The following is a 24,859-nucleotide window of genomic DNA, read 5'->3' as shown; positions in this document are numbered from 1 at the left end:
AAGGATTTCCTTATGGATAACAGAGTAGCATTGAAGTGGTGTGTGTTCTTAAAACACATACAGACACATTTCTGCATCACATTGTACTTGAATGACAAAGATATGCAGGTGCTTCAGAAAAAAAGACAGAAGGAACATTCATTTGATGTAAACACATAAATATATGTATGTATTTTATTCATGTTCCTACCTAGTTGTATTCCATTGTATTAGATTTCAAAGTAGGGGCTTGGAGGGTGCTATTGTAACAGAATAGCAACACAGAAATTTGCAGAGCAATGCTTCATCTGACTTGTAACAAGTATTTGATTATGTATTCTAGAGTAGGAATTGATTTGCTGTGCCATGTGTCACCATCGACAGCGGTGGTTATGTTCTGCATTGCAATTAAGCAGTAGTTGTGGCAGGTATCACCAACAGATGCTTGAAGATCTTTGCTAGATATTTCCTGTTTTGAAGTCACGCTAAAAAGAGCATCATTATGAAGCTGATTATATAGGTACCATGGTATGGGAAGCCTGTTGTCTTATTGCCAACTGTATTACTGTATAATCTCTGGTAGGAGAAAAACTATTATCCTCAAGATATTTAAATTTAAATTTTATCTTCAAAATTATTTAAATTAGAAACCATAGAAAATAAAACAGATCTGAGATCACTATCTTTCAAATGCAGAAAACCCCTGATACACTCGAGAACAGTCATTGTGTCAAGCATTACATGATGTCAATTGCTGTAGAATACCTTTGTGAAAATATGATTTGAGTCATATACATATTACAGACCCGTGTAGGGGGAAAGAAATTCTCGACCTAAAATTTAACATGTTAGCGTGAATATAACTAAATATCTACAGTTTAGTCTAGCAAGGAAGAGAGCAGTTGCTGCGTGCATTTCAGTATCACTACTATGTTTTCGTATATAGATCCTTGGTGGATCATTGTAAAAAATCTGCCCTCCAGCAGGCAGTAAGTTACACATGTATTTGCTTCATATAAAGGGAAGTCATCCTAGGCTTCTCCCCACGTCCATAGCCACCGTTGAGCCAGAAGAGGGAAGGTGAAGGAAAAGTTTTCCCTCCCATGATGCTGCCTCCTCCTAAATACTGATTCAGGCCAGAATCTGTTTTCTTAACTCAATTTCCCCTTCTCCCTCGTCCAAAAAATCCCTGCATTGCCCTGGTATCTCTGTGTGCCAGACCAGTCCTCTGTGCTCAGACCAGTGACCCTTCCCAGCGAGGACTTACCCTTTTCCCACTATTTGCTTTAGCTTCTGCTTTCCCTTGGTGGCTCCTGCCCACTCATTCCATGTTGTTGTAAGGGAAAGAGGGATGGCACGGAGTGAAGGGGCTTGCTGCTGAGGGAAGACACTGTGGGGAAAGCGAAATGCAGAAAGAGACCAAGAAGTGATAGAGGTCCTGGTTCTTGGCTTCCCTCTTATCTTTCCTCTTGTAATTAGGCTGAAGGAACAAGAAGATTAACATTGACTGCACTGTGAACAACTGAGGTTATTGCAGCTAGTCCGTCATGAGATTTCCTCAGTGAAGTCTATAGTCTACATGGTTGGACATGAAGATTTAATTAGGGTTAGACTGTAAACCAATGTAAATCGATTTACATAAGTTATGGATCTGGCACATACTTGCCATATGCATATGAAATAAGATAATTTTCACAACTGGTGCTAAGTATATAGCTGCAGCAATTTGGCTATTTGCTGCTTTGTAGTACCCTTTACAGATGTTTCCTTAAAGCTGCTTTACATCTGCATTGCTATAACTATGCTAACAGTGACAAACAATGCGATTTTATCTCGTGATAATGTATAGCATGAGGAAGAGAGAGAAAAAAAGAGTGGTTGCACACTCTGTAACTAGAGTTGTACCAGCACAACTTATACCATTAAAAAAACACATTCCTTATCAAAATAAGGCTAATAAAAAAAAGTTACTGAAACTGCCAAATTAGAAACCAAAGATAGAGTATTCAGTGGAGAGGAAGGTAACATTTCCAAAAGTTAATCTGTAAATGTATGAATGTTGCACTATAATATCTGTTCAATTGCTCTGATATTTCTTCAGAAATAGGATCCCTTGACCAGTTAGGATTCACCAATTTCTATGTATTTTAGTATAAAGAGAAAATACAGTGCATCTGCCAGCACTGAAAAGTTTAGAAGTCACTTCCTGCAACACAGTAGCCTAACCTACAAAAACGAGGCTCACTACAATAATGTTTCCCATGCATTTATTTTTTTGTATTCTAAAGAGTAACAGGTTCCCTCCTGGCAGTAAAATTGCTTCCAGTTTGTTTTAAGCAAGTTAGTGTTGTATAGAAATGGATGAAGTAGTGGAAATTGTATTTCATTTGCACAAATGCCCTTTTACAGGCAAAAATATGCCTTTTCAGTTATTACTTTTGCTGTCAGGAGGGCTGTAAAATACTAATCGTATCTTCTTTTTTAAATAACGTGGCTTTAGAAATAAAAAGTCATTCCTGATCATTCTTTGACCTACTCAGGTCTAACTAGTTCAGCTTATGTGATAATAAGTTAATTCAGGGGAGATGGAACTAAATATTAATAGTCTTACTCATAATAGTTACTTATTAATCTCAATGTGACAAAGCAGAAAATATAGCTATAGTGATGCTCTGCAAACCTCCACTGTCAGATCCTGAACATGTGAATGGTTTTCTCCTCGTATTTTAATCCTGGGACAAAAGCAGGAGCTGAATACCTGCTCTCTGCCCTCCTCTCTCTGAGAACAAATACTTGTGAGGGGCACAAATAAGTAGAGCAACATGCACCTTAGAAAGCAAATCGTCCTCAGGCCAAACATAGTTCAGTGACATCATTTCATTCTCGTCCACATAACTGATAATGTGGCCGTCCTGGTGAGAAATGTCTGACTCTCACTGTTTTTAGCTACTAACCATCCAGAAGTGTCACACACAGAAAAAAATGTTGATCTCTTCTAGAAATCACACATCCATCCTAGGGGTCTCACCACCCCTAGTGAAAAGGAGTGTTTTCTGATACCTTTTCTTTAAAACAAACTCCTAGAATACCTGAGGCTTTTACTAATCATATTCCATTTTTGTTGATTAATTGGTAATTTCTTGCAAAAAAAAATACAGAGTTGAAGTTTAGGTTCTACTCAGGTCATTTTTAGGTTGGGAAAATTTAAATAACTGAAAAAAGAGTGAAAATGGGAACAAAGTTTCTTGATGTGAAAACATGAGTTTGGTGAAGATAACAACAAAAATCTCATAGATTTTGACAAGATGAAGTGTCACTGTGATTTCTCCTGTTCCGTGACTGGGAATAGAAAGAAAATGTCCAACCTTTCTGATCTTTTTTTCCCCCTTGAAGTGGGGATTAAAATACAGGTGAACAACTGTTGCAAAGACCACTGCAGCACTCCATCTGCTGTCAATACACCATTCCTCAGAAGAGCTTTCCTGGAAGTCACATTTTTACAATAAAGGAAAAAAAACAGCTTATCTTCTCCAGCATTTTGCAGATTTTGATTGGAAATACAAGAATTGCAGGTGCAAGGACTATTTCCTAGTCTCTGCTGCTCAGGTTCGGCATATACTACTGCTGTTTAGGTTTCTTTGAGGGAAAAAACATTTCAAATTATGCGTCTTTCTGACTGCCCTCTCAGACACCCTTTCTCCCGTTGCCTTCTGTGTCCAACCTCTTCCGAGGCTAGGAGAGGGGAGTCTCAGAGCCCACATCTACATCTGCATTCCTCAACCTCTTTTTTTTTTTTTTTTTTTTTTTGTGTGTGTGTGTGTGTGTATGTGTATGTAATTCCTAGTTCATGAGGGAGCACTGATATCCTGGATCATATCCTTCCTGTGCAGGCTAGCTACTACTAGACCAGCATTCTTAACCTTTCTTTGGTAAGAGATTGTTTGAGTTAGCTACAGTGAATATAAATCTGAATGCCTGTGAGTTCTCCCATCCGTCATGCGAGGCATTTAAGACTGTATGTAACAGTCCTTTAGCGAAGACTTGATTTCTGCAGTTTGTGGCCTTCAGAAGAAGAATAACAATAATATTGAAGGAAGGTTTTTGACTGATTTCAATATTCCTCCTCCATCTGCAGTAATTAGGTTTTTAAAAATTTCAGGGAGTGGAGCAGTTTCAGAAACTACAATCTTTTTCTTACTACTACAACAAGGTGTAGCTGAAAGATTTTTAATGACTTCCTCCATCAGTAATACAGTTTAATGCATAGAAATAAATCATATTTTTAAAAGCTGATGGGCAACACTGATTTTTACAAGTGGCTATTTCATTACTTCAGATATTATTATTGATTAATTTTATGGTAGAGTCAAAGCAGATTTATTTGTTTGCTCACCATGCCTGACAGCCGCTGCTGCACATATGTTTAATGCAGAATATATATTATATTCTCAAATTTTATTTCACATTTTTAACAGAAGGATTCAGGATTTCTGTGCTTGAATTTAACTAATAATATAAGTCTGTAAATCAAGAGAAACAGTATAAATATGCATGTGAGAAATCTATGTTATGTCAATGCTTGTAAAGATATTTGTAACAGCCAGTTTTGTTATAAATACATAAATGGTTCTATGATAGCAAGTGGGATACTAAGTAAGACCTTATTTCTCTAGCTGCTGACTTGTACTGTCTGCTTATTCAAATTACTGATATCATTAAAACAGTGCCTTAAAAGTGTAGTAATGAAAACTGGCAGCATTATTTCTGCAAGGGCTGATAAACAGTACTTGACTTTCCCCAAAACGTTCTGCCACCCACCTTCCTTCCGGCTATAAGTGGGATGTCATGGCAAAGTGACAAATGTTCCCTGTTTAATACTTGTTCATGACAAACTGCTTTGCATTTCCTTCTGAGGAAAAATATTTTAAGTATCATAATTCCTCCAGATTCTGTATGTTTCACAAAGAAAAAAAAAATATATATTTTAAGCTTCTGTCTGAAAATGGTGATGTTGAGGTACAGCACCTTTTACCATGCCTGTAACTCCCCTGGGCAAAAATCTTCACTAGGGTTTCTAGGTCTGAATATGTGAATATAAGAAATAATTAAACCAAGCTTTCTCCCACAGATTGCATTAAGTTTGCAAATGTAAACCACACTCCGGGCATAGAGAAGTGAATTTACATGGGCGCTGTCCCCTTGCATTGCTGTGGGAGTTTTGAAACGGATCAGAAGCGAAATCAGAAGCTTTCTACTTCTCACTCACTCGATTAAGGGTCTGTTTATAAATCTGTTACATGATTAAACAGAGGCAAATTAAACAGGGACAAAATAATACTCCAGCCTGTAGTTGCAGGGAAAAATGTTTTGGGGGGTCAGACATTCTGGGAGTTTCTGCTTAGGATCTGGTGCAAGATCAGCATTAACTTTTCCGATTTCCATGTCTGGGGCAAAGGATTCAGGAGGGGCTCGAAAGGGAGGCAGCTTTGGAGAGGTGGGTCTGCACCCAAGAGCTGCCCTTGCGAAACGACCTCCTCTGCAGTGCTGAGGACGAGTCCTTGATCCACGTTCCCCAAAGCTAAATGCACCATTCTAGCAATTGCATTGTACTGTTACACAAGTTTGGTGATCAGGTTTCTCCCTGGGCCTTTTCCTAGCCAGGAGTGATATTGCTTGAAATTAAGATTTATTACTAGAATTTAGCAAGGAGATTAAGACTAAAATGTTATAACTGCTAATACGAAACAATTAGGCAGGAAAGTGTGGAAAACGCCTTTGGGAAAACTGCAGTCATCTTAGCTACAGATATGTTTGTCACTGATGGATTTTTGCATAGAATGACAGGATTATAAAAAATGTTTAATCAGAAACTGATTTTAAAGCCCTTCATTTTTTAAGTTGGTTTTTATTTTTCACTTTGTTGGGTTTTTATATATATATATAAAAAAGGGGGTTTTTTTTGTTGTTTTTTTGTTTTTTTTGCCTGTACTTAGAAGGATTTCCCTTGTATCTCTCCCCACCATTTCTGTTCTGTTTTGAAAGTGAATAGCTCTTGCCAACTCTTTGAAAATGTTTTTTGGTTGCATCTACTGTTTCTCTTTTATCTACTGGGGCTTTGCAAAATCAAAGACTTAATATGGACTTGAGAAATCCAGGTTGTACTAACTTTCTAGCTTTTAGGAATTTGCAGATGGACAGTGTATTGTTTGATCTTGAACCTACAAAGTATGAGTTTAGAAAGTTTCTGTAAATTGGATGAACTCACCTGAAGTTCCTTAAATCATTCTTTCCCCCTTTTGGAAAAGATAGATTTTTGCCTTGCTTTCCTCTTCTGCGACTCCTCTGTCCCCAGTTTTTAGAAATGTTTCACTTGAGTCAATATTTCTCACATATATAACTTGGACATCAGATAACTTGAACGCCTTTAGGCATCCTGCAGATAATCCAATACTTTTACTACGCCCTACCAGTTTAGAGGTCAATGGCTGTTAGATACTATAGAGAACTAGGGATTAGGGGAAAAGAGAAGTATTAGAGCAAATTTCTACTCATAATATGTACACATGCACATAACTCACAGGTCTCATGAGTTTTGTTTGTTTTTGTTGTTTTACAAATACAGCCGCAGTTTACACACATGGAAACAGAATAGTCTGTCAAGTATTCTGTGGCCAATTTCATCAGGCCTTCCAATTGAACTATCCGACCTTATATAAATGTTTCTCCTCCTGTGTTGTTTTTTCTTTTTTCTTTTTCTCCCTGCCCTGCTGTATTACCTTCCCGTCAGAGTTAATTTGGGCCCTGTCGAGGCCGTGGACTGTGGCAGAGCTGAACCTTGCGCTCCCTTGGCGCGCGCCTTGGGCAGCCCGTGCGGGCCGCGGGGCCTGCGCTCGAGCCCACACAGGGCCCAGGGTGCTGGTGCCTGCCCTGCGCAGAGCAGCCCGAGGGAGGTTTTTTTTGGCCTTACCCTTTAAAATATTCTGGAGCTGTTTGTTATTACTTCTGCTGTACTTTTCTAATTAAAACTCATGTTCTGTTTTAACCTCTCTGCTCTTATCTCTGGAAGGGTAGGAGTGGGGAGAGGCTCAGACTTTGCCCTTGTTAGCATATGTGTTCATTTGCACTTCTTGTGTGATTCTTTTTTTGGTGTTTAGCTGGCTGTAGATGGCCAGTGTTGCCCAGTCTGTTCCTGTGCTGTTTCTACCTTAGGGGTTGTGTTGCCTTCCCTGGCCATTTGTGGTTGTATCGGTTACTTTGGGTCTGGTGGTGCTATACAGGGCTCGCGGATAGGAAGAGTGACTTACAGATGCTCCATCACACAACCAGAAACAGCTTACAAGAAACTTGTCTCTGCCTTTGAAGTTAACCTGTGGCTTTTTTTATCCTTTATCCTTTTATCTTTTATCCTTTAACTCATTGTTATTGCTTCATAAATAGCAAAAAGTTTCAAGATTTGAATATTATATTTTCTATATTTTGCATATTGTTTCAAAAGACATACGTAATATTTTATTTTAGGTGTGTATATTCCCTGGATTAGAAATAGGACCGTGAAGCAAACAAGCAGCAGGGAATGAACTTCCGCTCCTATCAGAGTTGGTGGATCACTGTTACAGTACAGTTCATTTTTCAATCCTGCTTATTAACCTGAGAGTAGTTTTGAATGTGTCACCTTTCTGTCCTCTCGAATTCAAAATTACCATTAGAATTATTTGGAGGGAGGTGTACAGCAAGGGGGGTTTCCATTTTTGCTGCTGGGAGGTCTTTGAGAAAAGGCAATAGGAAGCAAAGAGCAGAGTAGAAGTTTATCCTAAGGAAAGCACCTGTATTGCAAAATACAGCTCTGATGCACCAGGCTTCACATTTAGTTAGGTTGAATCTACTTTCCAAATGATGTATAGTTGTGTGCAGGTCTGTATATTTTTATATTTATATAAGTACATATATATATATATATATATAAAGGTACTGTGTGTATAAATATTATAATCCTTTAAATTTTTATCCCAAAATGGTTTTCATCTGAAAAAAGCCAATGTTGTCATATTTTCTTCATTTGGTAGAAGAGAATTATTTTAACAATATATTTCACTCAGTTTTGATAAAAACTGTATTGAATTAATTGTTGATGTTTTTTATTGGCTTTCCGTTAAAAACATCACATTTTAAATATGAAATTATAAATGATAAAAATATTTGGAAAAAAAAAAGAGCTTCAGCAAGTGAAAGTGACTTTGATAATTTGGTTAAAAAAACAGTGTTTCTTGGCCTTTTTTAATAAATAGCTTCTAGGAAAGAGCCTTACATTGTAATGTATACTAATGAAAACGCTTCAAAATCAACAACTATGTGGACCCAAAAGTCTCCTCTGTCTTTTCACGTTCTGAAATTCCTGCTTCGGGTCATGCGAGAGGTATGTTGAGAGCTATGTTGCTAGGGAAGATGAAAGACAGCCTCACTTCCTAACCTTGTGTTTTTTGTTCCCTTACCTTTAAAAATACAAAGAACACTTTGTTCTTCTTTTGCAGTGCCATTCTGACACTAGTGCAATAAACAAGCATACCAAAGTAATTTGCTGTTTTGATGCCTATTTCAAAACTGTCGAGTTAAAGATATAATAGATCTACCAAAAATGTAAATTGACTTTAAAAAGCAGTATCAATCCAAGGACTGTATAATTCTTGCATTGTCTAACCTGAGTTCCCTACTTTTTTGTTTTGTCTATAGACACCCTATTTTTGGCCATCTAATTGTTGGGAGCCGGAAAACACAGACTATGGTCAGTGTGGACATCTTTCCTATTTCTTTCGGGAATTATGTATTATATGAATGCACACGTCATTGCAGTCTGTCTCATTTGATCATCCCACTGTTAAGAAAACATCATTTATGTTGTGTAATCCCTGTGCAAGAATTGCTGATACTGAACTAAATGTGCTGTTCCACTTTTCAAGGTTTATTAAAGTGGAAATATGACTTCAGGTTGATCCAGGAGAAAAAGCAGTCTCAGAACACCCCAAAATTTACTTTTCCATTTACACTTTCTTTTTATTCTACTGAGTGCAATCATTTGCAGTGACAAAGACTCAGTGAAACAAAGGACACTTATTGATGCCTATAAAATAATTATTAGGTTTAGATGCAAAGTTGTACCTAATTTAGAACTCTTAGCTCTGAGATATGGTGTGTGGAAAATTATTTGTTTTGTAAACTAGGAACCGTAATAGAGATATATCTTATTTATCTGCCTGGTATTAGACATTTTATTCATAAATTAAACATTATAATTATCAATGTGCATTTACACAGTAAAATCTGGACATAAATAGGTAGTGAAGTATTACAAAAAGCCTCAAGCTAAGCTTTCCCAAAATGATGACCCAAATTAGGTTCCTCTGTACACCAAATAATAACACAATTTTTAAAGAAAATAGATAATCTGTGGACAGCCTCCTGCTCACTTGAATTCAGTCTGTAAGTACTCAGCTCACCTGAAGACCAGGTTTCAAACCCATTGCTAAGAAAAACTATTCCAAACTGAGATTTTCAGCAGAATTGAGTGCCTTCAATGAAGACTTTGAAAACAGCACCAGTTTCCTCATCCTGTAGAATGTTAAAATGCTTATCTTTCTTTAAAAAAATAAAGAGATTTGAAGGTGTGCAGCAAATAGGTATCAAAAGCTCCTCGAGAGCAGCTATTTGTATCAAACTTAGTTGCTGCTCCACCTGAGGAAATTGATTGCTAAAGAACAAGTGTTTGATTTACCACTTGGTATAATATTCTTTCTTTTTCTTGAAAGTGTTATTTGCATTTCTCAAAGGGGCAGTTTGCTGTAGTCTTGTAATATGTTAAAGATCAGAAGTAATGTATTGTGGTTTTAAGAGACACTGAGCTTTTCAGCTGTAATGTGTATGATATTACTCGGGGAATTTTAGTGAGTAAATTTATATTCAGAAATACTTATTAAAATTTCCTGCTGGCTGGCAGGTCTGAACTCGAGGTCAGGTTGAGGAATAACCAATTAATATCCTTCCATGTAAATTGGGAGATGCTGACTTTCTAGTTACACCTAACTACTAGAGTGGACAGTGAATTACATGCATTAGCCCATCGATGAAGAGAAATATTATAAACTCATTATCAGTTTATAAACTTATGAACAATTTATAAACAGTTTTTGCATGACAGGAAGTTACAAAATAAAATTGGGGGTCAGATTCTTCATCATATGAGGAGGTACCTTTGTTGAGGAGTAAACTTATAGGTTTAAGAGATTTTGCGGTTTAAATATAAAATCATAAATGTAAATGTAAAAAATTGTTTCACCTGATAAATTTAAGTTCTTCTGTTGTATTGGAGAAGGGAGGGGAAATCCCAAAGTGCAGTTTGATTGCTTCTTCAGAGTAGGAGGCAAGGTCCAAGCCCCTAAGAAATCTGCCAGTTCCACCTGGGAACAGGAGCATTTTGCTAGGTCTGCCTAAGGCAACAGTTTATCACTAGAATTGGCTAGCACTAGAGCATTCACAGAAAAGCCAATTTCTAAGACAAATTTTCAAAGGTGTTGTTATGAGGTTCGCATCTTCCCAGCTCCAGAAATTAGTATCTGCCCTGTGGCCTAAGTTTTTTCTTTCACAGAGCTTTCTGTGAATTTAGAGAGAAGGCAGATGATGGGAGAACTAAACACAGCTGGTAGCAAAAAGGATCATATAACCATTGTAAACAAATGATCACCAGAAGAATGAAGAGAACAGATAATATTTGGAAATCTAACAGTAATCTTAAGTATGGTTAAAGCTGTTTGAGGATATTAAAGGATAAATTTCACCCCAAATTGATTCTGAAGAGGTTATGCAGATTTTCACAATAATTCTGCTACTTACTAGAAAATATAAATATAATTTATCTTATTACAAATATGCAAGTGTATTTATTACTTGTTATGTATTATGGTGCTGTGCAGTGCTTCATTTCTTGCTGATTATGGGTCATATCCTGAACAACCTTAAATCTCTGCCTCCCAAAATGAATGAGTGTGATGGGCCATTCAGGGTCTCTCAAAAAAGCCAAAAAAAAAGGCTTTCTCAGTAATCTTCCTTTATTAAAGTTAATAACAAAGCAAACTGCTTTCTGTGGCATTCACCTAATAATTATAAGCCTTTGAAAACATGCTACAATTTTCTTTTATTTTAAAAAATACTTCCAGCCATTCACTGTTATTCATCCATAGCTGGGCTACTGCCTAGAGTGAAGAATACTGCCAGTAGAATAATTAATCAACCTTAAGCTAGAAATTAAGTGAGACTGAGATACTCTGTGTGGTCATTTATTACCAGAGCTAACTCAGATAGAAATAATCTTTATATCTTTAGAGATCCTCTAAAACATCATTTCCTTCCTGCTCCATGTTAGCTTGCAATATCAAATATTTCTTAACAAACATAATGTAAAACAGAAAAAAAAAAAAATCTTTCAAAAGCGTTCAAGAAATCACAGACTAGTTTTTACATGCACAATGCTATTTCTTGGTGGAAGAAAGAGGGGTTAGATTAATTTATAACATGTCAGAATGAAATCATGTGGCCTTGGTAACTGTTAAAATAGCAATCATTTGATCATTTTGAGAATACTAAGAAAATGTCATTTTCAGGAAGTGCTGAATGTTTCTTTCCCTTTCACTTGAAAATCAAGCTGTAAGAGATCTCAAGATAGAGGCCTCAAGTTGCAAATCATTTTTAAAAGGCAGGTTCTTAGGTTTTATCTGCCGAAGGTACCTGTGTCATGGAATCTACCCATGTCGGACATGTTGTTCTGTGCAGAATCCTGTTCATTTCAACAAGATTTTATTAATGAAGGCACTTGGCATTTCCTGTGACTTCAGTCATATCCCTGAGTTATGATTGATTTTGTGTTAGGACTGTATCTTAGTTTCAACCAATGGATGGGACCACAGCTAATGGCTGAGCATGCTACTTGCCTGCAATGCAGGCAATGCAATTTTTGATGAGCTGATTTTTTTCTGGCAAATTGAAAAACAGTTCATGTCATCAAAAGTTAATTAAATTGTTACGTTTAGAGCACCTCAGAATGGGTAAATCAGTTGCATATGAGATCGTTGTTCTGTATGCATAAAGGCTTATGGGACTTGTTGGGTTCTACTGCAGTGACTCGTAGCTGTTGGAAATTTGAGGAAATGCTCATGTTTGAGTGTGATAAATAAGGAAGATGAAAGGTTAGGGAAAAATTCCATTTAAAATAAAATACAATCATTTTCATAATAATTTGTATTTATTGAAAGCTCAAGTCTAAGCCTAAGCAGAGAAAAGTATCTGTGAGAATGCAAGATATATGTAAGATTTCAAGGCAGGTGGATAGAAATAAGAAGGAAAATTAGCAACTTTTAGCTATTTTCTCTCTGCTGTTTTTTGATGATGTTAAGATTCAGCCAGGCTAATGGCGTGCAGACCTTTTCATACATTGAAATGTAAAAAAAAAAGTGTTTTTCTAAAGAGAGACAGAGTAAAATTTTGAAAATGACAGTGGCAGTTATAGCACAAAAGATATTTGAACAAAGAGGTAGAAGACAGCACCATTGCAACCACCCGGGGAGGACATTCTACACACAGTTGCCTGAAGAAGAAAAGTGGTGAAGTCGAGGAAACTGTACTTAGAAGTCTGGTTATAATGTATAGTATATCAGCAAAGTAGAATGGGATCCTTTTCAGTGTAGGTTACAGCTGATTATGAATTTGATGTTTTCTGGCACTCGGCTGCGTGAAGTGCTGCTTTTTGTGAAAGTCCTATTGTATGCGATTTCATTTTTGTTGAAATGTAGGAGGCACAACATGCGACCGTTCAGCCAGGTTTTAGTATTAACTGGGAGATGATTGCAAAATTGGTAAGTTAATTGAGAAAATGTGATGGGATTTGGGGTTTACTAGATGGGATTACTATCTTGTTTCACTGGGTGCTGCTTTATGGTAGCAAGTTTCTCAGTAATGGTGAACTGCCACTGAAATGATAAGATGCTTAAAATGTGCTTGAAACCTTTGCAGAATCTTGGTAGGCCACGAAGAACACATTAAATAACTGCTTTTGCGGCATGAGTTTGAGAGCACTTGTCCATAAGTTCTGTAAACACCACTAAATGAGACTATATTTCTATATATTAAAAAAACCCTTAAATTCTGGTGTTACAAAAAAGGACAAGTTGTGAAGGTTGCCTTCAGTAGTCTTCTAGATAAAGTCATGTGCTGAAAAAGAAGCATTCTAGGAAATTTGAGCCCTTACAGGAAGTAAGCCTTAATTTCTCACTTTTGAAGTATAAGATCCGTATGATGAATACTGCCATTAAACTTCTGTGGCAAATCTGTAAATATTCATGACTCTGTTATGCAGGCTAGTTATAAAAAAAAGGAAATTATCCCCAGCACCTTTGCTCTGTATAAGTTGTTGTCGCATAATTTGCTTTCAAAGCTTTTTTGTGAAAGTCTGCCCTTTTTAAACAGTGACATTAATTTCTGGTAATTCAGCTTCAGTTCTAATGATACTGCCTTATCACATAAGAATAAAAGGACAAACACCACTCTGCATTCTGACCATGAGCCATCTCACCTGGCTCGTTGCTGCCCGTCTACCAAAACCCGTGTACGTAGTGCATAAGAGTAATTGCAACTCGTTTTTTTTCACATACTGAAAATTTGTCTACAAGTTTCAGTGTAGAGTTTGTTACCTACTTAGTTTGCATGCCTTGCAAACTGTGAAAAATTGATTATATCGAGAATTATCCTACTCATCTTGCATCACTCTTTTGCCCGGGAAGCTGGCAGGAAGGGAGATACAGGGTAGACATTATAGGATTTCTTTGCCCAAATGCTCATGCAGGAGTCTCTCGGCAGTAGTTAGCTTAGTGGTTTGCAGTGTGGATTTGAGAATGATTAAGCTCTATTGCCTGCCTGAACTCTGCTGGAAAACTGCATGTGCTCAGCATCTCTGGAAATCAATCCATAAATATGAGCCAGTGGCTTTGGGCAAAAACTGATAGCAGGGTGGGGTTTTCTGTGATAAAATTGTCAGATATGAATAAAAAATGTATTTGTTAAAATCTATGCCACGAGCATGAGGAGACATTTACATTTAGTGTATATAGTTTGTGGATAGCTCTGAAGTTTTAGAATAGTTGAATCTTGATCCAATTCACCTTTTTTTTTCAACAGCTTTTGTCAGCCAGTGATGACTCCTACAAACAAACTTCTTAGATCCTTGATAGACATACTTCTTTTAAGGAGCTGCCTCATAGTTTCTCAATATTTGCTGGATTTTCAAGTGTAGTAAGGAACAGACTCAAATCTTTTATTAATTTGCTCGTGAGATTGGGATGTGGCTCCTGAACCGAAGGACTTTGGTTTTCCTTTGGCAACTGGTTAGCAGAGCAATTGCCTAGACAGAATGTATGTAGAAGAACTAAGTGAGGAGCACAGTCTATCAAGGAGAAATGTCTCTCAAGAAAACATCACTGGTTGTAGTGCTTGTTATGCCTAAAATTTAATTTGGGCAGAACTCAATCAAATGTGTATTTGGAAAGAAGTTTGCATTAGCAGAGAGATGGAATAGGTGACCTTTGGATTCGTATCCCATTATGTGGTTCTGCAGAGCTATATAATTCATTCATAATTCTGTCATATAAATAGTGAAAAGTCTCGCTTCAACAAGCATGTCCTGAATTTTGTTCTGATGCTCGCTAATGGTGACATCGACAAGCCACTGCAGTTAGGGATCTCTGCGAGCAGAGAGCATTTCCAGAAAACGCTCTCCCATCAGTCCTGTCTAACCTTGCCTTCTTCCAGGATGGAAGGTATCTTGGAAAGTAAAGTGTAGTGATAGGAGAAACAGTTTCATCTGTAGTAGAAAAGGCTGCTTTTCTCACCACTTAACAGCTTTTTACCAGAGGAAATTTTATTTCTGTGGGTAATTGTTCACATAATATGGCGTAAATGTAAAATGCATTTTTCCAGTACATCCATATAAATAGATATGAAAAGGTATCTGACCCAAATAAATGTTTTCTGTAGCGTTATTTTAAAAACATTACTTCAAAAGCATTGATAATTTGTGGTTAGGTCTCCTATAAATAGAGTCAGAACTTACCATGAAAATAAGTTCCGACACATAAACATAACTCCTAATTTTCAGAATTGCTTTCAAATCACCACCTTGAGTAAACTAAAGGGGTTTGCCTGTTTCATTATTGATATGGATATTAGAGCTTTCAGGCTTTGAAAGGAACAGTGACAGCAAATGCGTTTTTGGGCAGTCACGCACTGCCTTGCCTGTGTTGGCCCTTTGCCAAGTGGATCTTTTTCAAATATTTACCAGCTTCTGACGCTCTCCCCCTTGCTGATTTTTGTAGTTTAGGAGAAAACACTCTCCATCCTTTAGGATCCCCAGATTGTGCCTTGGACTGTACATGCCTTAAGAGTCTTGTATGTAAAGCTTGTGGATTGGGTTTGGATTTGTTGCACTCCTTTTCCTGGAAGCTTTGTAGCAAATTCATACGAGTGCCCTTCAGATTTGAGAGTTTTTTTTTTTTTTTTCCAGACATAGAGTTAAATTCTTGAAAGCAAAATTGGAATCATGATGAACATGAAGAAGCATGCAATAACTCAATAGTTGTTTTAAATTAGACTTGACAACAGGTCATTCAGTTTTTGATCCAATATTTTAGATGGCTTGGGTGGCCTCTTTTCCATTCCCCTTTCTGTCTTCCTCCAGAGCTTTTCCAGGCACAATAATCTGGGAATTTTTTTGTGTTAAGGATGGATCTGCATTTTTAAGTTTTTTGATTCTGGTAGTTTTAAACTGGATTCTTTCTTGTCCTTGGTTTATATAAGAAAGCCCTCCACCCTTCCTTTAGATTTATAACCTAATTGTGTTCCTTAAATGTTTTAGCAAGTTAGTCTTCTTTGTACCTAATGTTATTTGCACTTATTAAAGTGTGTAATTCTCTTATAGATAAGGCTGAATGGTGAGCCTTTTGCCCACCTAAGTATTATCATCTTGATTTGTGTTGGTTAAGAATAAGTGAGCTTCAATAACTAGCCCAAAAAGCAAAACGTATACTGGGTAAAAGCAGAAATGACTTAAGGATGGTGTAAATAACCCAGAATGTTCTGATGTTTAAATAGGATATTGATTTCAGTTTTTCTAGTTTATAGTCACCTTCAGTGTCAATTGTCCTTTAATTCTGCTTCTTTGTTTGACACATTCACAAATTGTGAATTCAGTCTTCCCACAGGGCAATTTGAAACTCTTAGACTTTACAGTGCTTTCCATTTTCTTTGCTCTTTAAATCCTGGCTATACATATGTATTTATAAACTGTCTCTAAAAACGAAATTCTGACTCGCAGATGGTATAAGTCTAACCTGGCTTCAGAGGATAATGAATGTTCCATGAAAATTACACGAACAGTGTGGGACTAAATCAAAGTGCAACACTATTGGCACTGGGGTAATTATAAAAGGAGTTTAAGTTTGTGTAAATGGTGATGGATGTATAGGTGCTGTCATCTGTGATCTTCAGAGGCCTAAAGTTAATTGAAATTTTGTCTCTGCTGTAGTGAGAGAGAGGATTTAGCCCTCTTTTTTAGCAATGAGCCCTCTTTTTTAGCAATGAACTTAGATTCTCAGCTGTAAATGCTGGCAGGAAGGTCTGTTTTTTCAGTAAGTATATTTAATAGATGTGTAATCACTCCAGTTTCTTGATCCTTAGAAGGAAACTCATAATTATCAATATGATCATTTAAAAAAAAAATCTGTAGACATTTCATATGATCTTTGAAGTAGAATTGAACAGTCAGGAGTAGGAAATAAAAAACAGGTAACTGTGAAAATGGATGTAATAGATGCAGCAGGAAAAGCCCAAATTACCTCTCCGTGCCCAAACAACCTATTTGTACAACCGCAGTAAAACACTTGACAGTCCCACTTTAAACTCTCAAATTGCCCAGTTTTTTCGCACAATTGAACAGAAGTTTCAAAAACAAGTATTTACTCCATAGCTACCAAAGCATATTTTAGCACTGGTTCATTGTCCTAAAGTGCATTTATATGTACTGCTTGCCATCTTTCTTTATGAAATATTATATATAAATACTGCCTTTAAATTATTGTTAAATCTGTTTTCTCATGATAGTCGATTCTAAAGCAGAAACTAGCATCTAATGCATAATTCACTTTAGTGCAGGCAATTATGTTGATTGCAAAATCATCAGAATACACTGACTCTAAAAATAAGGCTTTGTCAGTCCATATTTAGCAATTTAAGGTTATTAATCAGACCTAGTTCATGGCATATCGTTAATCCAAATGTTAAGCATTTTCCATCAGATTTCTCAGGGAGTTTCAAGGACAAGCTGGTCTGACAGTGAGGGTAAGCAAGAGCCAAGGGTGGTAACAGTGCAGGTAGGGGTAATGTCCTCACCAAAAAAGTCTCAGGTGATCAGGCAGGTCCAAGGTCAAGCCATGAAATCAAATCAGCCTCAAAAAGGCACAGAGCTGGACTCCAGCATGCCTCCAGTGTGGGTAGGCACAGAAACGGGCTCACGATTCGTTGAGCTACTGCCCTGTCTTCTTGATTATTACATAAACATGTATACCATTTCTAGAAACTATGCTGTTTTAACTACTTCTGCTAATAAGACTAGATACCCAGCTGCCTTTTGCACAGTTTCGAAGACTTTCTCCTGAGTATTTCCTGAGAAGTATTTACACAATAGTAATGATTTGATTCATTTTCAGTTTAGCCACAGACATGGTGTATCACACGCGGTTTTCTAAGTATAACATTCCAGTAGTCAATAATAAAATACACAGGGCACAGAGTTTTAACTTATTCATATTTAACTGTAGAAGCAACAAACTTTGCAGCATATTCCAGGTTCACCTGAACTATCAAATTATCAGTCTTACTACCTGTGGTCTCCGCGAGCTCTGAGTGCAGCTTCCTCTCTCTCGTTTTCTCCTTTAGCTCTTGCATCTATTGTGCATTTTGTAGTGCACTCTGCCCAAACTTTTGTGAAAGAAAATGAAATCTAGACTTGTATCAGAATGCAGAGAAGACACTGTCCTTCAAAAATGCTGATTATTGAATAAATTTAGAAAATTTTCCTCGTTCTTCAAAGTCTATCATACTTTCCTCACTCTGTCAGTATCCTTGCTTTCCATTGAAAATGCTGTGTTATTTCCATTAGAAATACCATGATTTCTAATATGGAGCAGTAGAATAACAGGAAGATACATAGGAACAGAAATAGAATGTATTGACAACTTGCTTCCTTCATACACTAGAGCAAACTGCAGAATTTCCAGATTCTGTCAAACTGCCAATACAGCACAATTACTGAGGACCATCTGATAATGATGAAGTCTGATAATTCAATAGAAGATGCAGGTCCAAACATGTCTCATTAGCAGTAGACCAGTACTGAGCTGATATATTTTCTCCATTATTTTAATTTCTATTCAAAAGTGCAGATCGTGCTTCTGGAGAAGAGATGGAAAACAATGCTGGATACTAGGTCATAACGCTTTCTAGACAGAAAAGTTTATGTGAAAATAGAATAGCTTTAGTTTGAAAACCTTCCTGCAGATTTTACTTCCATATAAATCTCAATCCACTGGCAATTCATAGAAACGTATTTCAGATCTCAGTGTTCTTAATGCCAAAAAAATCCAAAACTTCACTTTTCTGTGCTTTCTAGTAACTATGTATATTCAAGGCTTTGCCTGAAAACAAGGGTGATTTTCCTATTCTTTTTTTTTTTTTTGTATTTGTATTAGCGAATTTTGTTACAAACAAGCCAAAAACCTATGATTAAGAGACTATGAACTGGTCAACTCAGCTCAAATTCTTGATCTGCTGCCAGCTTTTCATGTGACATTAGCTTTTAAAAAGATCCTTAAATATGTACTTATTTTATAATAAGGGTCTAATTATTAGCACACAGCAATGGCAGTAGATAGAGCCAGAGTAGGAGTGTCCTTCAGGGCTACTCATTTTGTGCTTTAAAAGACTTTTTTTTTTCCTAGATAAGTAAATCTTTCTTGGGCATACTCTGCTTTATCCACTCTGACACATGGAAATATTTTTAAGAAAAAGAATACAAGCCTCATGTAAAAGAGAGAAGATCTGGATACTTGAGAGAATAAGGTCTGAGGGATGAGCGTGGTTTTTCAAATCTTGGCTAAGAAATATGCATACTGGAAAAAAATGCTTGCTTATGATGGACTATTTGCTATAGAGCTGGAGTAAAAAGTGTCGTTAAAAGAATCCTGCAGGGAAGATATTGCAGTACGATCATACAGTGAAGCCAAGTTTTCTCAGAAACAATATTAGGTTAATAATGTGGTAAGCTAATTCCTCTCTCCTATTTCTGGTGACCTGGTGGTTGTTTTGCCTTTCCTGGCAAATCTTGTTCCCTATGTCCTTAGACCATCCATCAAAGTTTCTACACATTTCAGTTCTTCAAGATTTTCAAGCATTCTTTTTTTTCTCCAGTGGAACACTGAGCTTGAGAAACTGAGAAATTTGAGCCTGTGCTGCTAAATATTGTTCAGAGATACTCTGAGGGAAACAGTGAGTGCCAAGGTTTTTGGGTCTCCTGGGCATCAGTCACACTTGACAATTCAAAAGGAGTACCCTAGATTTGGGTAGGGAATAGTCCAAATAAAAGTAATGTTCTAGGCACATAACTTTACAGTGTATGAAACATGATCTAGAATAGACTTTGAGTTGGAGAAGCCTCTACAGGGACCTTGAAAATATGTTTTTCAAGAGGTTGTGCAAATGAGAGCAATGAGTTAACTCTCATAATTCTTAGAACCATCTAATTATTTCTAGTAACCATGTATTTTAATGCTAATACTTTTCAAGAGTTTTGGTTTTCTTCTTGTTTAATCAAATTTTTAAAGAAAGGAATTCAAGTAATGTTGAAAGAAAAGAGAGAAAATGTTTCATTGCAATAGGAGCTAAATGGCAAAGACTATCTCTGTCCTCAATATTCTGCTGCCACTGTGGGTGAGGCCTAGCCACAACGGGTGCAGAATTCATTCCCTCATCTCTTTGTGACATTTCAGCATGCATTCCAGTGCTGAAGGGAATTGTACACCGATTTTAAAATACATTGGAACTGAGGCCTTTAAATCTGCTTATTCTACTTGTGTGATATGTGGATTTGTATTGGCATTTGTGAACTTTGCGGACATAAGGACGCTTTGGAACCAAAGGGCTTATAGGAGTAGAATAAGAGGCTATGGCTTCTTAAGGGAATGTGAAAAAGAGTGAAAAAATAACAAACAAAATGAGGAGAAAAACAGAAGAAGACATAACTTCGTTTTCCATCAGCTATCACCTGGACCTCCAGTGGCAGGTATCAGAAGCTCTTGTCATCAGTTCCATTGAAATAATCTAAATCCACTGAAGTGGGTTTCCATGCATTTGCAGGTGATTCATCTGAAATCAGTATATTGCTATGGAGGTGCAAAATATAATTGTTTTGACTACTTTAAAAAGCAAAGCTGAATTTAAGACAAGTACTTCATTCTTCCAAGTGATTGCAAGTTTGGTATCTGTAATGAAATTCATACTCATTCTGTCTGTAGTGGACAAGTTAGTAGTCAGGAGATGGGAACCATGGTCCATTCCTGAGGACAATCCAATGAATGCAGGCTCTTTTCGTTAATTAAAAGGACCACAGATAGGCTAAACTTTTCTTAGCTGACCAGATCAAAAGATTCTTCCATCTCATACATACATCTCATACATGAGAAAGATATCTGATGAAATAAAGTGAGTAAAATATTGCTCCTCCAATTCAGTTGGAAGAATTTTGTTTCCTTACTCATCTTACTGGTGGTGAAAGCTGTGCAATTCAGACCTAGTGTGGAGTATTTGCTGCTAAATATAGTCTATTGGAAATGTATTTCCTTCAAGGGGATTGGAGTGCATAAATAAATCAGGATGTTTTAATGTAATGCAAACCACTGTGCTGCTTACGTAGTCTTAAGGTCCATTTTCATTCCTTCATCATTTCAGTATTTGGTTGTCTGCATTGCATTTTATTAGTTAATGTTCTGTGCAGTAAGATACAGGTGAAACCAGCATAGTTCCGCTGAAACATTTTGGATTCAGAAAATTAATAAAAGATTATTTTTTCATTACATCAGAGTATGTGATATGTCTATTTAATTTTTCAGTCTCATATTATTATTCCATTTTAAATGCTGGTTGTAGCAGGCTATACTGTAAGAGACTTGAATTTTCTTCAGAATTAATTTTTAGCAATCATTCCCTCAGACTGAAGTGTAATGATTTCTATGAAAAGGAGAAATAAAAGTATATATATATATATATACTCTTAAAAAAACTATTTGCCTAATATAAAAAGAGCTCCTAATAAAACTGTTAGGCTTTATGGATAATGCAGTGACAATTTAAAATATTTTTTGCAGCTTTCTCTTTAACTAGTTCCCTGGCCATGAAGCAAACTCAGTCTGTCTCATTCATTTTGCATGTTATGTCTGTTATATAAAACAGGATTATAATTATTTAATGAATCACAGTGTCTGACCCATCATTTTAGCTACAGTACTTACAGCATTGATCACGTTTTTAAAGCTCTTCAGAGCAGAAGGAGAAATAATAATAAAAAAAGCTGGCACTTAAAATGTAGATGAAGCCTCCTGATTTCTGGTCTCCCGTGTTTATGTGACCGTAGCAAATTGTGTATTATTTTATTCTATTCCAGCGGTTTACCTCTGCAAAAGGACAATGCAAAACAAAGCAAGGCTAGAGCTAGCAGATTATGAAGCCGTAAGTACCTGGGGAAAAGTAAATGTGTTTGCCAGGCCTGCTTAGCATGTAAAGTAATATTAAGGATGAAGACTATGTGTTACAGGTGAAGATTTATTATCCAGTTTTTGTCAGTATGTGGGTCTGACTATTTCTCCGGAATTATAAATACTGTTTCAGAGACCATAATGCAGGCTGGCAGGGTGAGAGCTAAAATTTTGGTCCTTCTCTAATTTTATTCTGCTTAAATCATTAGGCCAGGATCAGAAACAACTGTTCACAAATCTCAGATATGCCTCAAATGACTGTATCTCTATGCTGTGTAGGGTTTGAATGAAGGAGCTCTAATAACATTTTCAAAAATACTTAGTAGCTGTAGAAGTGTGAATCTCATTCTCAAAAGGATGAACAGAAGAAATGGGGAATTTGCTTAGAGTATGAGGATGGCACTCACTTAGGAGGGTCAAATGTCTTGAATTCCATCCCTATCCCTCAAAAGCTTCTGAATTTTTCATGAAAATGTCAACACTGAATTCATGAGCTATCCTAGCTGTGCTCTGAAAGCTGTCCAGCTGTGTTACTATGACATGATAGCAGACTAGTAAGCCAAACCTCTCAACATGCCAAATACTCCAGCCACAGCACCATGCTGACACACTTTATTGCTTCTTCTGGCACAAGCTTGCTTTTCAGTGTACTGCACTGTGGGGTATGCATAATTTTATATGTGCATGCCTTAGAAAATTCACCTCATATCCAGGCTCTGATACTGACAACATCTCTAGACTGCATCGTCTCTAGCGTTTATGGTCTTTACTTTCAGTACGTTGTAGAGAAATACATAGAAAAGCAGTTAAAATAAGACTGTCTGGTAGGAAGCTTGCAGACAATTTTCCCTTAATCTCAGTAGAAGTAATTTGGAAAGGTAACTGGGGGAGAGTAAGGACCTCAGCCTTCTCCATGTTAAAAGACCACGTGCTGCTGTCATTTAAGTTGGGCAGAGGTTAGAAAAGCTCTCTAACAGACAGTCAACCTATTCCAGCATCTACTCAGGAAATAATTTTGCTAAGCTTTTGTGATTCTTCTTCTTCTTCCTATTATTATTTAGTAGGTTATAGCACATATACCTTTTCTGTATGGCAGTTAAGAACTGTAGTCTGTGGGGTTTTTTTAATTTTATTTTTATTTTAATTGAAGATAGCAGTGGAGCGTTTGGAAGACCCCTTTATTGTCACAGAAATAATAATTTCTTATTTTTATACTTCATATAAATTGATATGTGTCCAGCAGGACTCACCACAACAGTTTGTACAGACAACTGATGCAAATTGTAGGGTGGATCATCCAGTATGGAATGCACTTCTGATTTCTTTCAGCCTTAAGTATTTTTGGCAAGAGCATTTCTCGAAATTCTTACAAATTGATCAGCCAACACTCAGTAGTAAAAATGCTTCAGAAATCCCATATTCTGCTAAGGATGTTGGTATCTACCCATATGTTGGTTTCAAAACGAAAATGTGCAGGACATTCAAAAACAGATATACCCAGTATTCTAATCTATATGGTGTCAAACAGACATTTTGTATCAGATAAATAAAGGCACATATACACTAATATACACTAGCACAGGCATCATGACTTGTACTGCTTTTTTTCTTTATTCCTTTGAGAAAAGAAATATAAGGAAAAAATAAATATTGAATAACTTACAATCTAACCAACTAAAATTGTGATATATTTTCAGGAGAGTTTGGCCAGGCTACAGCGAGCATTTGCTCGGAAATGGGAGTTTATATTTATGCAAGCCGAAGCACAAGCAAAGTAAGTTCCTTGAGGAGAAGGCAATGACAAATGAGGCATTTTGGTTTTGCTTGTATCTCAAAGGGAGAAAAGGAGGGAAGGTTGATTGGACTTGTCATCTCTTGTGTTGAAAATTACTGTCATTAACAATGTTTCTTTTAAATATATTAAAACACTGACAGAGTGGACAAGAAAAGAGACAAGATAGAAAGGAAGATTCTTGATAGCCAAGAGCGAGCCTTCTGGGATGTGCACAGGCCGGTGGTGAGTACATGTTCCTTGTGTGAGCATGAATGGCAGCATCCATGGAAGGCTGTGATAATTTGGGAAGAAGTAAAAGTGGGTGGTTAACCCCCTACTTTGAGGTGGGAATTGACACCCACCTTCTTTTTTTGGTAGGATCAATGGTTTATATCATTCTGCTACTGAAGATTGCAGGTGTATGAACTGTTACCAGATCACATGCTTCCCAGTGAATAAGACGCACAATCAAAATTATCAGCGTAGTTAAAAATATCTTTAAATAAATCTGAATGTTTTTTAAATATGATTTTTTTTGCTTGCTTCATATGGGTCATACTTTCAAGCTTTTTTTAATGAACGTGAAAGTTAGGTATTGGTGGTTTTGAGTTCTGGGGAGTCTTACACTGACTAAATAAGAATTATCACGGTTCTCTGTCGAAGTTCATCTGACAGAAAATTAAAAAGAAGAATAAAGGGTCCTACATAATCAACTCAGAGTTAAGACTTTGAGAAAGAATGCCAAATGTCACAAGACTTTCAGTTAAACTGAGAGAGCTGAATGGCAGTGTCTTGCTTTATTACAGATGTATGTGCCTCTACAGCCATAGCTTCATTTAGAACTATTCGTTTTCTGAATATTGAGGGTAGCGTGAGTACCAGTGAAAGAGAACATGAGCATAACTTTCACTGACACATAGGGACACTGAAAAAAAATGCTTAATTAAAACGTACTCATTTTTATTGCTGTTTCTTAGAAGACTAAAATTATATAAACATTCATTTCCAGTAATTGTTTCTGGGAAGTAAAGTTAGATTGATAGTGTCTGTAGAAAAGGCAAATATAATGAAAAAGTCTCAAAGGATAAATAATAAACTTGGGCAGGTCAAGCAGCATTAGTGAATATGGAATTGGAAGAATGGTAGATATAAATGGATTTTTTGGTAGAGAAATACCTGGTAGAGAAAATTGTTTAAAGTGAAAAATTCAAAT

The 24,859-nt window shown here is 36.6% G+C and overlaps 1 protein-coding gene across 6 annotated transcripts in view; it reads left to right on the top strand.

The window, feature by feature from the left end:
- Window positions 1–24,859, top strand: part of RGS7 (regulator of G protein signaling 7) — a 223,181-nt gene that overhangs the window by 144,758 nt on the left and 53,564 nt on the right. For all 6 annotated transcript variants that reach the window (XM_088524153.1, XM_088524156.1, XM_088524155.1 and 3 more), the window contains exons 5-8: window positions 8,707–8,758; window positions 21,782–21,846; window positions 23,570–23,646; window positions 23,808–23,889. In XM_088524153.1, the coding sequence (XP_088380279.1) occupies window positions 8,707–8,758; window positions 21,782–21,846; window positions 23,570–23,646; window positions 23,808–23,889 (276 nt within the window). The remainder of the gene's footprint in view (window positions 1–8,706; window positions 8,759–21,781; window positions 21,847–23,569; window positions 23,647–23,807; window positions 23,890–24,859) is intronic.

The sequence above is a fragment of the Tinamus guttatus genome, unplaced genomic scaffold, assembly GCF_059628265.1.
Source record: "Tinamus guttatus ecotype Peru unplaced genomic scaffold, ASM5962826v1 Tinamus_guttatus_pri_ptg000208l, whole genome shotgun sequence".
Classification (NCBI taxonomy): domain Eukaryota; kingdom Metazoa; phylum Chordata; class Aves; order Tinamiformes; family Tinamidae; genus Tinamus; species Tinamus guttatus.
Note: the sequence above shows the minus strand (reverse complement) of the source record. Positions and strands in the feature narration are given on the sequence as shown.